The 18,694-nt window shown below is 38.0% G+C and overlaps 4 protein-coding genes across 7 annotated transcripts in view; 3 read left to right on the top strand and 1 right to left on the bottom strand.

The window, feature by feature from the left end:
* Positions 1-10,544, bottom strand: part of SLX4IP (SLX4 interacting protein) — an 81,495-nt gene extending 70,951 nt beyond the window's left edge. Inside the window, exons 1-4 of one of the 4 annotated variants that reach the window (XM_075035467.1) lie at positions 10,364-10,544; positions 8,923-9,104; positions 4,541-4,713; positions 3,818-3,866 (exon numbers count right to left, since the gene is read on the bottom strand). In XM_075035467.1, coding sequence (XP_074891568.1) covers positions 3,818-3,844 — 27 coding nt within the window. In that variant the 5' untranslated portion in view covers positions 3,845-3,866; positions 4,541-4,713; positions 8,923-9,104; positions 10,364-10,544. Of the gene's footprint in view, positions 1-3,817; positions 3,867-4,540; positions 4,714-8,922; positions 9,105-9,989; positions 10,128-10,237 lie in introns of those variants that run through there. The other 3 variants (XM_075035463.1, XM_075035466.1, XM_075035465.1) reach the window with 3 other exon arrangements.
* A 58-nt stretch (positions 10,545-10,602) lies between these two features.
* On the top strand, positions 10,603-13,709 carry LOC142034366 (uncharacterized). The gene is made up of 3 exons (XM_075035468.1): positions 10,603-10,807; positions 12,064-12,289; positions 13,253-13,709. The coding sequence occupies exons 1-2, from the start codon at positions 10,608-10,610 to the stop codon at positions 12,266-12,268; spliced, it is 405 nt and encodes a 134-aa protein (XP_074891569.1). The 5' UTR covers positions 10,603-10,607; the 3' UTR covers positions 12,269-12,289; positions 13,253-13,709.
* LOC142034367 (uncharacterized) lies at positions 13,303-13,709 on the top strand. The gene has a single exon (XM_075035469.1). It carries the CDS (start codon positions 13,303-13,305, stop codon positions 13,453-13,455), a length of 153 nt encoding a protein of 50 aa, XP_074891570.1. The 3' UTR covers positions 13,456-13,709.
* MKKS (MKKS centrosomal shuttling protein) lies at positions 13,704-18,358 on the top strand. The gene is made up of 4 exons (XM_075035462.1): positions 13,704-14,694; positions 15,213-15,388; positions 16,091-16,201; positions 16,702-18,358. Exons 1-4 carry the CDS (start codon positions 13,704-13,706, stop codon positions 17,140-17,142), a joined length of 1,719 nt encoding a protein of 572 aa, XP_074891563.1. The 3' UTR covers positions 17,143-18,358.
* Positions 18,359-18,694: the final 336 nt, after the last annotated feature.

Below are 18,694 nucleotides of genomic sequence, written 5' to 3'. Positions count from 1 at the left end.
ACAAGCAGCAGCAAACACACCACTTTCTCACAGGGCAAGATATTTACAAAAATATTGATCAGCTAATTCAATGGACATACTTCACAGAAATGTGAACTTTAATCTGCCTAGCTCCCTTAGATGTCACCTAAGAATCATCCAAACAGACATATCTGATACAGCAATCTTTGTTGACATACTATCACTGTATTACAGTTCAACTGGTAGCTAAAAAAAGAAAGCACTGCAACGGCCAGAAACATGGTGAAGCTTTAGCACTGGAAATCTATTAACATATTTAAACACACATGGAAATATCAAAAAAGACCCCTTCAAAATAAACTGCTCATTTTCTTCTTCCAGACCAAACACAATAATACCTTCTACAGGCCTGTGAGCAGACCCGAAAATGACCCATATGTACTTGTGCTGTAAGTACATACTAGCATATTGTCTGACAGGAAGATACCTTTCCGTTTCCTTCTACCTACTGTTAGGGCCTACAATCAACATTCTTTCTATGTACATTTTCTTTCACAGAGCACTTCTAAGATATTCGAAGACAGATGTTAAGATGCCTTTGGTTATAAATCAGTATCTTAATGATTACATTAAGATACATCAACATAAAAAAAGTAAAGGATACATACACAAGCAAAATGAAGGGGAAAATTGACCACATTACAGTCGTACTGTCATTTTTCTGTCCAATCATTTCCAGTACTTCCATCTTTGCTTTCAATACAAAAAAGAAAAATATGCTCACTGCTTCAAAGGAACTTGCAATTTAAAGCAAGCAAAAAGTTTGAAGGAGGAAGGACCAAAAAATTTCATATACACTTCCTGCATGCAATAATTTAAATTGATAACAAGGAACACTGCTGAAAAATCGATTGCAGTGTGCTGGATGACCTGAGGGAACACTGAAACTATAATTATCTTAATCTAAGATATGTGCTAGCAAAGGCTTACAAATCTCAGACGGAACAGAGATCTTCATTTCTCAAAGCAGGAAACAGCAAAGTAAAAAAAAGCTTCCCTTTGAGCTGAGCTATTGAAATTTAGTAACAACTTAAAGTCTTCAGTGTTTGGCAAATGAATGAATTGCAGAAAACAGTAAATGAAATTTTTCTGTTACAGCCATAAAAATTACTATATTTAGTTCTGCAGTTTGGCATGAATAAAGTCAATTTACACAATTCTGCAAGAGCAATTCTTTCTAGTTTGTCCAAAGTTTTAAACAAGGCCCTAGTGATATTATTTTTCAAATCCATATAGAGTTCATGATTTTGCTTTAAGCCTCACCAATTAAAGTTAAGATTTATTTCTCAGAACAGCAATGAAATATTTTTGCAACATACAGAGAAAGCTTAATTAAATTCATGTGTCTTGTTTTCCAGATTTGGGGGTATTTTACCATGCACCATTTTATGAAGTATCAATATGCCCTAAAATTGAAAATTGCTGATCAAATTAACTTGCATAAAATATTATCTATTGCACATCAGAACACTATGGCATCCAGCCACTCGGCAAGTGAAGAAAGTGTGTTTAGGACCTAACTGTAGTTTTTGTATTAAGGCTTAAAGCTATTTTACTGCATCAATTATTTTATTTCAATCGCTCTTAATTGCCAATAAAACCAAGCTTAGGCTCGCCTTTGAAAAATAGGCCAACTACTCCCTCTACTGAAAATAATTGACCATTACATTGGAGGTACAGAGATTCTCATATAAAATACATTGTTAAGAAGCGAAGCCATTAAACACATTGTGTTTTCCTCTTAATTACGTTCCAGTCAGCTAAGACTTGAAAGACTGATAAGCTGTACTTTTCATTCTCTTGCCAAAAAGATTAACATACACATGCTTACAAAATCTAAAAACTTAAAAGTAGAGAATGTAGAAGATGAGGCACGCATGAAACATTTTCAGACTCAGTAAAATACCCCTATCAATTTCAAACATGAGGAACCTAGAAGAAAGTATATAGTATTTCCTATACTCCCCTTGCAGAGAGGAGTGAGAGTATTTTCTGCCTTTTAATGGAGAATCTTCTGCACAGGGATCTTCCTTGAAAAATTTATGTGAAAGTTGAACAGTCTTTAGAAAGGGAATATTCACGTTAAATACAAATCCAGTGAATGTAAAGCAGCAAAAATTCACGCACAAAATCCCTGATCTAACAAGTAAAACATTACGCATCTGTGCACAAAGTGAATTTCAATCAGCTTTTCACATATTCACATTATATATTTGATACATTTTAGTCAAGGCAAAGTTAATTTTCAGCATTTGGTAAATGCAAAAACTTACTCTCATTTCTAAAATACTATCAGAAAGAAAATAAAGTTGTATGTCATTGACACTCCCAAAAGTTTTATTTGTGATATTGCTCACCTAGAAATGCATGCTCAATGAAAACCTATCCATTTGCTCAGATAGTCAGCGATGTTAAATTACTTAGTGATTGCCAGGGTACATGCTGAAGACCAGTAAAGTGCCTGTGCTGAATCAGCAAGCTGTAATAATACAGGTCAGTAATCAAATATCTTAAGGCTTTTTATCTAGTGAAGATATTTCAACTTGCACCACTTGTTTTCTTGGGCACTTACAGTAATATCAACAATATCAAGAGTTCTCAGCTGAGAAAAACCATGCCTTCAGCCTCAGCTCCTGTTGTTACCCACATCAGTGGCATGTAGCTCAGAGTATCAGTTAAAATGTGCTCAAAATCAAGGATATTTCTCCTAACTCCTATATGAATTCAGAAGCAGTGAGTAGTATAGACGTGATACTGTCAATTTAAGGTTTACAATCATGTTAAACAGCAAAAAAATTAAAGCAAATGCCCCACTAAATGACAGCAGTTTTCCTTGGAAAAGAACACAGCACACACAAATTGTTTGGTCTGCTTGTTGAACAGGTTGGTTACCCACAAAACCAAGCTTCAACAGCTTCCACAGCCTCATCAGTCAGGAAATTTTTGTAGCTGCCCTCCAAAACACACAAGCTAATACACAGAGGAAAAAGTCTCTCCTGTTAAGAAAACTACTAGAAAAAACATTTCCAAGAGAGTAATATATTGTGCTAATCACTCTGAAATGTATGCATCACCAAAACTACCCTAGACATACAGGAACAGAGAAACAAGAGAGAAGGTCAAAACAGAAGGTTTCACAATTTTTACTGAACAATTGCTTTTATTTATTGATAAGCTGATATAGTTATGGTAGAAGATTATGAAGCACTATATTTATTACAGAATGTTTTGAAAAGCATTACTGTTCAGATACATAACCAAAAGTCAGAAACTGTTTATAGAGTAAACTGCAATGGCATTTTACTGGATGTAAGACAACTAATCCCTGAAAATGGGAAAAGAGGCAAAAAAAGATGCAAATAAAAAGTCAAGTGTGATAAATACTTTAAGAACATTGCTACACCTTAAACCAGGAACTCTTAGCTTATCTGGGAAGTACATGAATAATATTGCAAGGTTACAGTAAGAGAAGAATCAACCCTAAATTTTATTTCAGGTGGCAAATACTGTTGTACTGAGAATTCATGCAGTTTCAAATTCTAACTATACAACTAACCACTTGTAGCTATACAATTTTAATCTTCAGCTGACCTCAGACACATTCTGCCCTGATACAGCAGCAATTCAAGAAGTTTGCTTCCAAAGACAGAGAAAAGCAGATACAAAATACACTGCTATGACCAGAAGCCTGAAGGATGCACCTCTTCATCATTAACTTTCAAAATCAACGTAGACATATTCTAAGCAGTATTACAGACTACTTTTTTTTTTAATGAAACCTATGACATCTACTTACCTTAATGACAAATTTGTTGGATGCCATGATAGGTCAGTGTCAGCTGGTCCTATAAAAATATAAATTAAAAGTGATCAGCACTAGAGAAAAACTCAGATCTCTACACCGAGGATTTTTAAAATCTATTACTCATTTTTTTCATTATTGCTCTTCGTCAAACCCTACACTCTGCTTTAAAAAAAACTGGGGAAACTCTTATTTAAATGAGAATTACTTAGCTACCTGTGTTGGTTTATTTTAGTGAACCTCGTAACTGTTCAGGCACTTAGCACGCAACACATGAAATACAAAATTAGAACTATTTTTCAGACCAGTACCAAGACAAAGATAAACCCACCTAAGATCCTCAAGAAGCTTTTCAGAGAGCAGCAAACTAAACCTGGAATATTCCTTTACTACTGTCTCAATCACTGGTCCCTTTGTATACGGCCTCTAGCCTAGTTTCTCTTTCAAAATAATAGCTTCACATAAAACCTCTTCACATAGCTTAAAGAAAGAATGAAGAAAAGTCTTATGAGGAGTGGCTGAGGGAGCTGGGGCTGTTTAGTCTAGAGAAGAGGAGGCTGAGGGGAGACCTTATAGCTCTCTACAACTACCTGAAGGGAGGTGGTAGTGAGGTGGGTGATGGTCTCTTCTGTTAGGTGGCTGGAGATAGAATGAGAGGAAATGGCCTCAAGCTGCAGCAAGGGAGATTAGGTTAGATATTAGGAAAAAATTCTTTACTGGAAGGGTTGTCAGACACTGGAACAGGCTGCCCAGGGAAGTGGTTGAGTCACCATCCCTGGAGGTATTCAAAAAGTGTGTAGATGGGGTACTCCATAACATGGTTTAGTGGGCATGGATGATGGTTGGACTCGATCTTGAAGGTCTTTTCCAACCTAAATGATTCTATGATTCTAAAAGGAAATAAAACACACAAAATTTAAAAAGGTATTGTTTTCAAGAAAGAACAACCTTAATACATTAAATAATACCTGATCTAGTCAAGAGAGTCCTCGAACCTCTCTACGTAAAGTTCATCCCTTCCTATCTTGTGGATACTCCATTTCTACTTAGCTAGGGAGCCCACAACAGCCTGCATACATCAGTGGCCCTATAGAAATAATATCCTCCATCATGCTCTCTTAACAGGGGCTCAGCAACACTAAGCAAATTTCAAAATTTGCTTTCAGACCAACCAGCAGTAAGCAAAATTCAGAACTGAGACACCCGTTCACTACCTGCAGTTCTGGTAATCAGTGGTATCAGAGTTTAAAACAGTTCAAGAACAAAGCACAGTCACTTTTTTTTTTTTTTTAAATAAGAAGCTATGGCTTCTGCTGCACCTAGTATGCGCATGTGTGTATATATATATATACACACACATATACACAGACACACATTATGTATATTTAAAATTTTAGACTACTACATGCATAAAGCAACATGACCTGGGCATTACTGTGGTTGCACAGAAGTAAAGTGAGCTTTGGACACGCTCTTCTCTTGCTTATCCCAAACAGGAATTAAGATTGCTTAATTTGGGATATTAAGTGAAGTACGTTTAGCTGCACAGACCCTGACCCTGCCTCAGACTATTGCAAGTAACTCAGGAAGCATTAATTTGTGCTGGAAGTTAAACACGCCCTCCCTGGGGTGCAAGAAGAAACCTTTGATCAATTGCTAAGATTCTCCCCGCCCCTCCTTAGAACAACACTGTATCTCACTCAAATGACTACAAGCTTCAAGTTGGTTTGCAAGCCAAACCACAAGTCTAGTCCTCTTCCACACTGATTTCAGTTTAAGTGTTTGTTTTGGTTTTTTTTCTCCCAAACTGACAACAATTACGGTCACAGCACTGAAACTACTGGGGAAGTTCATCATTCTCCACATAAATGGGAGCTAAACATTCACTTCTCAGAAGGCAAAAAATTAGGTTAAATTCATTAAGGCCTTCCAGCTAACCCCACAATGTTGGGATTCAGAAGACACATGGAATGGCCCCTCTTGTACCAAATCAGTATCTACAAAAACCCAGGAATAAAAAAAAAATTAAGATACATTCTATTTTCACCCAGGATAGGAACAGAGGCAACTGACAAGGAAGAGACTTGGATTTGACAGAAAAACAGGTGAACAAGGGTCTCACTATACCGGCAGAAGACAGAGTACCCAAACAATACACTTCAAGCTTCAAAATCAAGAAGAAAACAAGTGCTAGTAGCTGCTGCCTGCAATAGGCAAACTGCAACAGAAACTACATTGAGAATAGAGCTGCCTTTTACACTCTAAAGTTTCCTAAAGGATTAGTCTCTTAATAAGATGGACAAATCTAGTCAGTTTTGTAAAAGATGATATAGGAAAACAAGAACAATGCAGGAAGTCATACCCATTTCTCACTGCATACTTCAAGTAATTGTAAAGTACTGCGATAGAGCTGTCAAAATTTCAGGACACAAGTCAGGTTGGCGATATGTGTCTCAGGCACTACACTCACACATTTCAAAATGCAGTCGTTATCCTTATTTAACTTCAAAAAAGTGCAAAACAAGATAAAGACCTACTTTACAACTACATAGCATAGCACAGAAAATTTTGATCTTAAGATTCAACAGTAATCATTTTGAATTAAACAAACACTTCCATGGAGTGCTGTCATTCCAAATATCCAAATGCTGAGATCTAAGGTTTCAAAACAACGATAAGAAAATGTGAAAGTAACAAGGGCACAATTCCATGTATTGGCTCAAAAAAACCTCCCAATTACTTCAATGATTTTTTTCCATGTATCATATCAATATCCAAGCAGGAAGAAACAGAAACAGTAGAAGGATCGTAAACAGTGAGAAGTAAAACCTGGTTGTTACTGTAACCAGGTTAAAATGAGTTTGAACTGAGAACCCTTCTGCAAGTAACTACTGAAAATGAACTTTATTGTAGTTAATAAAATGTTTCAACTATGTTCTGAAAAAGCTCAAAGTTAGAGCTTTTATCAGCTGCACAGTAATAGTAAGCAGAAAGTTATATAGAGCAAATTGAATTTCCAGATAACAGTCATGCAGACAGAAGCTGCAATACCATGACTCATGCCACATGACTATCATTCTCCCTTGCACAAAACAGCCCTAGAAACTTTTCTATCTTATTGGAGTAAATTCTGTCAACTTTACTGATAGTAATTTCGAGAAACACAATGTAAGGAACAGTGCTCTGGACTACTTGTGACTTTATGTTTCGATTCAGTCAGGTAGTAAGGTGCTACTCTATAGAAATAAACACAGTAGAACAACTATAAAAAGAATCTTAGTAGGAGATAAAATGCAGAAATTCTTGAAACAGCAGCTGCTAGAACCAGGTCAGAAGAGATGCTAAAGGGAAATGGCAGCCACCAAGTGAAAACCAACTGCACTTCTCAATTCCTTGTAATGGTGTACAAGACTGTATTCTTGGTGTTCAAGAACTCCAAGGAAGAACTACCCACCCCATCATGCAAAAGAACAAAAAGCAAATAGTAAATTACATCACATTCCTTTCAAAACATCTCAAAACCTGGGCATGTACAACTCAACAGATTCTCTTTAAAAAAAAGTCTCAGTAGCATTTCAGGATTGGATTTTTAAGTTTAATGAAAGGCTAGTATCTAGAACTTTACTAACGATCCCTACCTCCTCCCCCCAACCCAAAAAAAAAAAAAAAAAAGAAAAAATAGGAAAAACAGTAGGCAAGAAACAGCAAAAAGCAGAAGAGCGTTAAATGCTAGTCTCTTCTCCAAGCAGCTAGAATCATAGCCTGAAGTTAGGAAATCTGTAATTACAAACACAATTTGCTGTGGAATGCACCATCAACTAAGAGCTCCTACAACAGCAATGACAATATTGAACAAACCTAACATTTACACAGAATTACCTGTACCTTGGGATATGGTAGAACACAAGGTACTTTGCTTCATGCTTCCAAGAACATAGTTTACCTAGATTATACATAATTTTTGAGCTGCATATGGCATACAATTCATGATGGTGATGTCAGCCTGTGATCTGGAGAACAATATTTGGACTGCTGATGTTTTCTCATTAATCCTTACAGTAGCAATAATATGAAGAAGAGTTGCAACAAAACATGCCAGAGCATCATCTCTTCTCCAAATGTTCATGTCCTGCTTGAGAACAAAGCACATAGATGAATCAGCTGAACTTTATCCTGGCATCACGGATCTCTTTTTTGTAACAATTTGCCATCCAGAATACTACTGTTGCAACAAGTCTGCTACTACTGATAAGAGAAGAACTGCTGGCAGGCAGAAATCCTCTCCAAATCCAATTTACAAAATAATAGAAGAAGAAAAAAAAAAGATGCATATGAAAAGTTACCTTTGGTTCAATTTGCTCTTCATGGGAGTAAGCTGACTTTGGGAGTTTGCCAATTACCCCATTCTTTGCATTGACCATAAAGATAAGACAAAGGAAATACAGCAGACAGAATAAGTGTAAGCAAATTCTTAGAAATCAAAAAAGAATACACCTAATGTGTGAACCATCAGGAAAGTCACTGAACTGTCACAGATGAAAAAATACCCAATACTAAGATGTCAGAAAATGAGGAAAAAAACCCATGAATTGTACAAATTAAAAAAAACAGCAAGCCCCAAAACACTCTGCCTTTTTCTCTGTTGAAAAAAAAAAACCACAAGAAACACAGATCTATTACAATTGCTGCTATCTGGTAAGAAGACTTTGTTTGATTGAATACCATATCTACTGCAAACTAACGTGAACCTCTAAGGAAACTGCACGTAAGGAAAGGCGAAGATAAACCAATAAGGCAGAAAAATGCCTCTCAGAAACTATATATATTTGTACATTTTAAAAAAATGTATATGGTATTTGTAGTATTACAACATCTGGATTTTTGATAGACAGTCTATATAAGGAAACATGATCTAGAATTAAACACATAGGTTCCCTGTAGCTAGAGTGAGACACGCTTCAAAAATTATGTGGCAGAATATCATTCTTTCTTAAATTTGATGTTAAGTGGAATGGTAGACACTCGGGAGAAACCAGGAAACATGGCCTCCCTGACAGCAAGCTGAAGTGTTTTCTGCCAGCTGATGAAGAGCATCTTACCTTAGCAAAGAAATAGCTTCCTGTGGTGAGGGAATTTAGAACTCAGCAGGAATGAGAAACTGAAAATTCCTGTTGCACATGGCCACTTGAAGATACAGTAGCTTCTAACACAATGGCTGCAAACCATTTACACACTGCCCATCTTTGGGTGCCTTTACCATGTGTGGAGGAGAGGTGGGCACCTGAAAAAGGCAGAAACAAACACACAAATGCTAATTAAGGAACTCTAGAATAAGTTAATATTAACTATTTTTGTAGTTCAAAATTAACTGTCACAACATAAAAGAGAATTTTTCTGAACTTTCCAGTCCTTGGGTATTGGAGCCAAACCCTGTCCAGCCCAGACCCGGCACTAGTCAGTTTCTGAGAGCTGACAGTAAGCAATGGGATGAGCAGTGTAATACTCAGCTACTCGCATATTTAGTAAAGTGTTCGTAGTTCTGAAAAGACATACCAAAATCTTTGCATTTTGCAATTTCAGGATTTTTAGGCCCACTGTTGCAAATTTGTTCACTTAACCTTTAGAAACTACTCTTCCAGCAAGTTAACATATTTTTAGCTCGTTGACATCTACATTCCTTCATTCGTGAACTGCCAATTCACCTTTAAAGTTCAACAATTCACTTTCAAAAATGTTAGCCATTCACCACACAACCATACAGAACTAGAGGAATGAGAGATTCTGAGGAACATCAGAGTGCTTATTACAGACAGGTGCTGACTATTATCTTTTTGCATTACTGAATGGCTTTTTTTTTTTTTTAAGTTTTGTGGAACAGCTGAATTCAATGAACATTATACTCCTTTCTGTATGGAGACTAGGCATTTAAAACTTGTCTTTTGATTACAGTTGTAAACTCTGTGACTATGCACAAAATTAAAAATAAACCCATCCATTAACGCATTAATATGATACAAAATATTCTCGACAGCAATTGCAGGAGTGGGGGGAGCAAGAAGAGCGAATACAGAAAACACGTAGAATAGAAGAACTAAGGAAAAAATTGAGAAGAGGTCAGGCAACAAAGTTTTCTTGAACTTCTTTTGGTCAGGGCAACACCGCCCACCTGCAGGAAGGCTCAGCCAAGGCGCGCGCAGAAGTAACGCGGAGTGACTGCAACAGGAATTAAGAAAGGAAGAAAAATCAGACAGACATATTTTTAAGCCTGGCCGGTGCTTTAGCGGCTCGCACCTCGCCGGGCCGGGAGGGGGTGCTGATGCGAGGGGCGGCGCAGGAGGGAAGCAGCCGAGGTGGCGCCTGAGGGAGGCGCGGCGGGAGCCGGCTAGCGCCGCCGCCGCTCTACTAGGACATCACCTCGCACATTTATCTAGAGAGGAAAGCGAGACTGAAGACCGAGGCGCGGCCGCTCTCTCCCGAGAGCCGCCCGGCTGAGGGTCCCAGCCGGGCGGCGAGAAGGCTGCCGCTGTAGTCGCGCCGTACCTCCTCCCTGCGCCGCGCCTGCCTCCAGCCGTTCTAACGGCTCCTCTGCCCCCAAGCAAGATGGCTGCCGAGCACGAGCTTCTTCTCCCCTATCCAAAATGGCCGCCACCCTGCCCTACCCTGACGCTGCCCGAACACAAAATGGCCGCCAGGGCAGCCGCACGCGGGTGGCTGAAGCCAACCGGGGCCCCGCGAGAGAGCGAGCGCATCTCATGGCCACGTGACGGGGGCGGGAGCTTATCCAATGGCGGGCGAGAGGAGGAACGCCCCCGCGCTAGTCTCAGCTCCGGGGAGGCGCGGCGCGCGCCGCACTTCCGGGCCGCGCGACGCCGTGTCTTGTCGTTGGGGGTTAAAACGTCCAGGGAAGGGTGCGCGGCTCGGGGCCTGTTCCGCTGAGGCGCCGGCGGTTGAGTCCTGTCCTCGCCTCCCGGGGCGAGAGCCCAGGTGAGCGCCGGGAGGGCTGCTGGGGGCGGCTGGGCAGCGCCTTCATCACCTTCGTCACCTTCGTCACGCTTCTTGTCTGCGTGAGGAGAGGGCAGAGGAGCCCCAGGTGCGCCGTCCCCCTTCCTTCCTCACTCCGGTCCCTCCCGCCGCGCCGATTCTCCTCAGACATCTCTGGCCAGAGGAGAGCCACTGCCCCCCTCAGGCGTCCGCGCTGCAAGGTCGCTGGGACACGGGATAGAGGGGAAGGTCGGCTGGGGACACGTCGCGGCGTGACTGAGGGCGGTGGGGTCCCTGCGGCTGGCCCGCCCGTCAGAGGACGGGTGGCTTGGGCCGGGCCGCAGCCACTCGCTTCAGCGTCTCCTCAGCCGTTCGCAGCCGGAGTGCGGCTGCCTCACGCGTACCGGTGGGCTCTGCGGCTTTAGAGTCCGCTTTGTCTTGCGTGCCAAGTGGTGTGAAGCTGTGAATTCTCCACAGCATGATGGAGAGGGACTTAGTAGGACACGTTACGCCTGTCAGGTGGACGAATTTGGGCAGGTGCAGGAACATTTACTCTCCGAGTTGTACCTTTGTAGCTGTTGAAACCAAGATGTTACTTTGATATAAAGCCTGAGTATATGTACCTTTGTTTCCTATAGTAGGTACTTATTATTGAAACCCTGTGGAAAGTAGACTTCTACACATTCTTTTTAAATAAAAGTGAATTTATTGTGTTTGTACCGATACTGTTGTAGCCCCTAAAGATCAAGGGCTAAGATAGTCAGGCATACCTGCTTCTCTGGCCAACATCAAGTGATGTAAGAAACACTGCAGCTTGTTTGGCCTGCGAGGTAAAAGTTCCATATTCTGTTACAAGCTCGGTTAGTCATTGAATTTTATTAACTATGGGGAAAAAAGAAAATGGTGTATTTTGAAACTGCTTTGTTTTAGACTTCAAATACTTACCATCTGAAGCAGTAACATTTGTAATTAGATAAACATAACAAACTAACAAAGCTTTAAGGTTTAGCATGCCAAAGCTCAATGCAAATGTAGCAATTAACATTTCAAGATGTCTGAATTGAGGTTATTTTTATAGCCTTTTTTCTTTTTAAGTTCATAAAGTAAGACTTCCTTTTGTCATTTTGTGTTTTAATTATCCGCTGCACTGTAATTAAAGATATTAATGCTCAGATTTATCTGCTCTGTGCTATTATTGTAGAGTAAAACCAGGATTTCTAGAATATATTTAAAATAATAAATTCTCTTTACTTATGTAGATGCCAGTTTGCAATGAGTCTTAAAACCATCTGGAAGGACTACAAAGTTCTGATTGTTATGGGAACTAGCCTTGGGCTGGTGCACTGGGGGTGGTTTTACATCAAGTCCAGTCCTATTTTCCAAGTGAAGACAGAGGACTTTGTTCCAGAACCTGGGATTGTGGCATATGTGATGCAAAGTGATCACAAAAATAAAGAAAAATAGCATTAGTGCTATGTATTGTGGGTAAGTTGCCTAATTAGTTGTATCTGTATCTTTGAGGCAGGAGATGAGTCAATTAAATGAGAATTTTCTAACAGATGCAGTCTTGCTACTCTAACTTTAGTCTTCCAGAATTTTATTCTTTTTTTGCAACTGAGTTAATCTGGTAGTTACATGGAGCCAAAAAATGCATCATACATCTCAAAAAAACTACTGCTAAATCCTATGTGATAGGATCAATTAAGTGATGGTATTATAAGTCTTAAAGATATTTAAAAAAAAACAACTCCAATAACTTGAAGGCAATAGTCAAACTCTCTTGTCTGGGTCTGCAGGAGTATCCTTTCAGGTTCAGAACCGCTCAGAAATAATTGTGACTTCATATAGTAACATATTCTGTGTTGTTAGTAGGGATGGTGATTACAATAGAAAAGAAACTGAAGTATGAGAGAAGTCTAAATACTGTACATTTACATAGCAATGTAATTATATATACCTTTAAGTTTTGAAGTGTTTAAGAACTGAAAAAAATTGTGTATCCGGGGCATCTTGAAGTAAGAAACCTTTATTTCAGAGGCAGGGATTTCTTAAAGTTGTTTGAATATTAAAAGCTTTTGTTTCTGAAGTGGTTGCCTGGGAAGCAATGCTGTAGTTCAGTTCTTTTGTTCATGAGTAAAAACAGCTTAACATTGCTACAGTTTTGACACATTCATACAATTAAGTACAGTTTATAGTGGCCTGTTACTTACAGACCTACAGGTAAAACAGTATATAAACTGGTGGTCAGAATTGAAGTTATTGACAAACATGTATAATTTGACCTATATGCTTGTGTTATATATAATATTAATAGGTTTTCTCAATTAAATAGCATTATAGTTTGGTATTTGTCCTTACATGAGTTTTTTGGTGAAAAATAAAATAGTAGTTCAAACTATGCAATATTGCTAGAAGATTATCCTAATACCTTTCTGGTTGTTATTGTAGGTGTAACTAGCTTTGAAGCTTTCCGTCTGTGAGTGTTGCCAGAAGAAGAGATGAAGAAAGCTAGCTGGAGTAGAAAGAACTTTCTGCTTGTGGCAGGACTGTCACTTATAGGTGTCCATTTTGGAAGCATGCTTGTAAACTTTGTCGCAAAAAAATCTGTTCAGTCACATTCAGAAGCTAAAAAACGAGATAGTCATGAATGAAATAGCTTACTGCTGTCATTATGTATCAATTTCATGATAGGATTTAAGCCTCATTGTAAGAGGTAGATCATGAGCAGTCATAGCAATGTTGTTACTGTACTGTATATACTGTTTCACATTTAAAATCATAATCCTTAGCTGCAAAGAATTAAAATGTACTGCTTTAAATTTTAAAAGTGTTATGAATTATAGATCCAAGTAAAAATAAGATCTGTTTTGTTAGCAAGAATTAAAATCTTACTTTGAAAATGTCTCGTCTTGAAGCTAAAAAGCCTCCATTATTTATTAGTGAACCTTTAACGAGAGATACGCTGAGTCAGTCACTGTCTCTGCTAAGTGGAATATTAAAATCTTGCTATGGTCCTGCTGGTAGGCTCAAACATCTCCACAATGGTGTTGGAGGCTATGTTTGTACAACTTCACAATCTTCAGCTATACTCGGTCATCTTTCTGTCAGCCATCCCCTATTAAGGGTTTTGATGGCCTCTGTACAGAACCATATATCCTGCTTCAGTGACTGTGGCTTATTTACTGCCATTCTTTGCTGTAGTTTGATTGAAAATTTTAAAAGCCTAAATGTTGCATCTTGCACTGTCATTAAAATAAGCAAGCATCTTTTGAGTTTATGTATGGACTACCTCAAATCTGAGGCCTGTGGTTGCCGAGTATCCGTGGATTTTAGCAGTGTTGAGACACTTCTTTGTTTGGTGCGTAGCGTATTAACAAGCAAACCTGCTTGCATGCTTAATAAACCAGAAGTTGATCATCTCACCATGCTGATTTTAAAGGCTTTTATGTTTACTATTCCATGTTGTGTTGAGACTAATGCTGTTTTAGGGAAGTGTGTAATAGTACCTGTGAAAGGTAGAAGAGTTGTGGATTCTACAGTTCTTCCTGGACTACTGATAGAAACACCAGAAATTCAGTTGGCAGAACCACTTACCATCAAAAGAACTTGTTCAAACATGATCAAGATAGCACTTTTCTCTGTGTCCATGTCAGGAGACCTCTTCAACCCTGAAGAAGGAACTATAACAGTCCATCATGGAATTTCTCTTGAAATGTCAGAGCTGAATCAGTTGCTTAATGTAGGAAAGCAGCTGATCAATGATGAGGTTGGCGTTGTAGTGTGCCAGAAAGTTATCCATCCATCCTTAAAACAGTATCTGAAAGAGAGCCATGTCATCACTGTGGACAGAGCCGGGCTATCTCTGATGGAACCCGTGAGTCGGATGACAGGTAACAAGAAAGTTTTCTGTACTAATCAGTTGCCCTTAATGTTCATATCGTAATGAAAACCTATCTAGGTTGGTGTCATTGCAGAGTAAGGATTCTCTTATTTCTGTCTGTATCCTACCTTAGCAGCTGAGCAAGAGTTGTTCTTTTCTAGTCTGAAAACCATTTTTTAAGGTGAAACTGGTCTTTTGCAGGCTCTAATGATGGCATATTGCACGTGATTACTAACTGATGCATGAGGAATATCTAATTATAATAACTGCAAATGTAGATTATTTTTAAATTCTTGTCTAATAAGAATAAAACAATTACTTTTTTTAATCTTAAACTATCACTAAGTCTTGTACTTCAAAAACTTGTTGGTTTCTGTTTGTGATTTCCTGAGTAGATTGAAATGTTAGGTATTGAATAAATGTAATTTAAAAAGCCAAGAGGAAAAAAGTGCATGCATTATGAAACACAACAGATAGCTGTTCTGATCGCAGCAATATGTATGTTCTCTGCTTTTCTTAATTGGACAGGTTCAAAGCCTATAGCTTCCATACATTCATTGTCTCCTAGTTGTTATGGCAGTTTGAAAGATGTGTGCGTTGAGAGTTTTGCTTCAAAACATTTTGTGCATCTAATTCCTAATGACACAGTTGTCTGCAGCTTGATACTCTGTAACAGAAATGAAACAGCATGGGATGAATTGAAGGTAGGCAAGTTTCCTTGAAATCTTTTTTGAAAAATTATGTTTCTAATAGAAAAATAAAGTTGTGAGAAATATAGATATGATGAGTTTAAAAAAGTGATTTTTCAGTACATAAATGAAGTTTAGTTAGAGTGTAGATGTACAATTTCAAGAAAACAATTCAGAAATGCCCTTGTTTCCAGAATTTCAAATTCCTTGAAGTGGTCATGTTAATTTAATGCCTCTATTTTAATACTTGCTTAAAGGCAGAAACATTTTTCACCTGTTCTTGGGACCAGTGCTGGATAAACTTTTTTATTCTCATTACTTGGTCTATGAGAGCATAAAATAAAAATTGCCCCAGCAAAAGGCCAGCAGCAATACTTGCAATGGTAGTCAAGCGTAGTTTTGCGTTGAATAATTGCTCTAGAAATGTCATTGATACTGATTGACTTCTTATATATAACCCTGTTTTGCAAAAAGAAGGAATAAAATACAGCTGCTTTTTATTTCTGCTTTTCTATACTGAGTGTGGACAAATAAAGACAATCTCTCATTAAGTGAACATGGTTTTGGAAGTCACTCAGCAGCTTTATATCCACACGTAATTCAAGTTTTTGAAGTCTGTACCAGAAACTACTGAAAATTTTATTCCAGTGGTTTTTTCAATGGGGCAAGTCCTATTAATCATGGTATGTCTAAATGACAAATCTGTATGGTTTTCAGCGCATCTGTGAAACTGCAGAACATGTGTTACAGTTAACAATCAAGGAACCTTTGGCATTATTAGGAGGTGGCTGTACAGAAACTCACCTTGCTTCATACATAAGACACAAGGTATGTAAGACAAGGTTTTTTAAAGCTGCTTAATATACTTAGCAAACAAGAATTTATGTAGAATCACTCCTAAAGTTAAAACACTTATCTTTTCTAGATTAAGGTTGCATTTTTGTTGTCTGACTACTAGTATAAAACAAAGGGATTTCTTTGAAGCAGTCAGTGCTAATTACATCTTTCAGACTTGTTAATACTGTATTTGTACTTGTTAATCTTTCTTTAGGTATGTATTATACTAAGTGCTCGTTTTTTAAGTCTTAAAATAAAAATGTGTAGAATTTTTATATTGAAAGATAGTCGTGCAGAACTCAGCTTTGACTTGCCTAGAAATCTTTCCTGTTGTGGAATAATCACATGAGCAATTTTTTTTAGTTAGGACTGAACCATCTGTTTGGGGGAAAAAACAAAAACACAACAGTACAATATATGTTTGATTAGAATTATTTCTGTAATGCTGTTCTAATTTTCTGTTCTCCTGGTTTTGTTTTGTTTTGTTTTAGAGTTATAGTCTGTCCACCAGCAGTTTTAAAGAAATAGATTGTTCTCGGACACAATACCAATTGGTTGCTGATGGTTTTTGCCGTTCCCTGGAGTCTGTAGCTTGCTCCCTGAATCACGATGATGGAGAAATTCTTACGGACATGTTTTATGGACACTGTTGGTTTGTTCCATCAGGGTTTTCCTCTGTGTCTAATTGGTCAGATGTAGTTTCAAAATGTGGCTGTGGGATTAATGGTAACACTGAGAACCTCAACTGGAGGCTTTTGCAAGGCCAATTTGGCTGTCCTATTGCACAGGGCTGCCCTAAAGAGCCGTCAGTAAAGTTTGCTGACTTTCTCACATTGGACTGTTTTGCTGCAAAGTGTAACGGCCTACAAGTAGCTCTGGAGACAGCCAATCTTATTTTGGATCTCTCATATGTAATTGAAGATCAAAATTAGTTCTGATCTTATGTGAATTGTGTTGCACAGCAAGATACTTAATTGAAAGCAGAGTAATATATAACACGTTAAGATACTTTTAATGGTTAGAATATGGACAACAGACAGAAATTTAAAATCAAACAGTTGGCCATTAAGTACTCTTCTGATTGTTACTCTACTGTGCCCTCAAGCATTTTCAAATGTTTAACATTTTGCTAGGAACTGTTAAATGATTAGCCAAATATATGATGAATCATAATAACATATGACTTAGGAGTATTCAAGTTAGTGTATTCAAAAGAATGAATGACGCTTTGATATTCCCTTTGGATTAAGCAAAGTTTTGGATGTTTGTTAGCTCTGTAGCATCTTCAAAGGAATGGGAAAAATGGGTTCATTTGCTGAGAAAACACGTTATAGATTAGAATTTATGTAGTCTCAGCAAAAGCTTTACACATTCAAACAGGCTTTCATATTGCAGCAGAACTTTATCACTGGTATTTTTAATTTTGTAGGTAAAAAAGAAGGCTTTCCTTAGCAAATATCATGAGCTGCTTGTTTTCAAAATTTTGTTCTGAAGCTCTTGTCACCATATACTATAAGCAGTTGCTGTTTCTAAATGGCTGGAAGATTTTAATTCATATATGTAATTTATTTAGCATGTTATTAATACTTAGTCTGGAGATCTCAAGGTAGCAGGTAGGTAAAAGAAAATTTGAAAAGAATGTGCGTGGAAAAAAACTTCCGTAAAGTGGACCTTCATTGTCTTCTGTGGAATACAGGAGAGTTTATAAATAATGATGTTTCTATCATTTAAGCAAAGCTGCAAGAAAGAATGTCTCACCATTCAATTAACTCTTTGTGCATAGCTTCTTTTCTTTTAATGAAGTAAGGCTTTAAGCTGCTCAGGCTTGTTTTGATCTTTAAATAAAATTGTGGACTGAATGATCGAAACTTTTTCTCATTTTCAGCTTGCATGCAAGATCAAAAGGGATGTTACAGTTTCTTGCTTAAACTCATTTTCTTTGCCCCTTTTCTTTTCCCTCTGTTTTCAGTCACAAGGGACAAATTGCTCATGACATGCTTTTCCAGAAAACATCCGAGTTAGTTATAGACTAGTCTGCTTATTTGTTTCCTGGTCTCTTAAGTTTTTAATATACTTACTGACTATAAGCAGTAGAATTGTTTTGTATAACTCAGTTTTGAAATATGTAATTAAAACCAGATCTTTCCAGACCTTTTGTACAAAGTCCTTTTTATTTTAAGAGCATAAATAATCATTTTCTCGCTGGAAAAAAATGAAAAGTTAAAGTTCTTTATCTTTTTATGACCTGAAATGATTGCTTCAGTGCTTTAAGGCATCCTTTGGGAATTTGTGGAAGAATGTTACAAGGGTTGAGATGGAGCCTGTTCAAAGTTGGTTACTAAAAAGGCTGCTTTCATATCTTGATCCTCCCATGTACCATAAACCATATGAAAACGTCAGCAATAATGAAGCCAAATGATGGTGTATATCTTAAGGCACAGAAGAATCTTGGTAATACTTCATCTAATTATGAGTCTCTAAGAG

The sequence above is a fragment of the Buteo buteo genome, chromosome 9 (genome assembly GCF_964188355.1).
Source record: "Buteo buteo chromosome 9, bButBut1.hap1.1, whole genome shotgun sequence".
Lineage (NCBI taxonomy): Eukaryota > Metazoa > Chordata > Aves > Accipitriformes > Accipitridae > Buteo > Buteo buteo.
This window is presented reverse-complemented; position numbering and strand designations above follow the sequence as displayed.

What these genes read in the sequence shown, in the direction of transcription:
- LOC142034366 (XM_075035468.1), top strand. Translation starts at nt 10,608, where the DNA reads ATGGCGGGCGAGAGGAGGAACGCCCCCGCGCTAGTCTCAGCTCCGGGG. An exon ending in CTCCCGGGGCGAGAGCCCAG is followed by an intron (nt 10,808 to 12,063) that starts GTGAGCGCCGGG and finishes TTACTTATGTAG; the next exon opens with ATGCCAGTTTGCAATGAGTC.
- MKKS (XM_075035462.1), top strand. Translation starts at nt 13,704, where the DNA reads ATGTCTCGTCTTGAAGCTAAAAAGCCTCCATTATTTATTAGTGAACCT. An exon ending in ACCCGTGAGTCGGATGACAG is followed by an intron (nt 14,695 to 15,212) that starts GTAACAAGAAAG and finishes TTAATTGGACAG; the next exon opens with GTTCAAAGCCTATAGCTTCC. An exon ending in CTTCATACATAAGACACAAG is followed by an intron (nt 16,202 to 16,701) that starts GTATGTAAGACA and finishes GTTTTGTTTTAG; the next exon opens with AGTTATAGTCTGTCCACCAG.
- LOC142034367 (XM_075035469.1), top strand. Translation starts at nt 13,303, where the DNA reads ATGAAGAAAGCTAGCTGGAGTAGAAAGAACTTTCTGCTTGTGGCAGGA.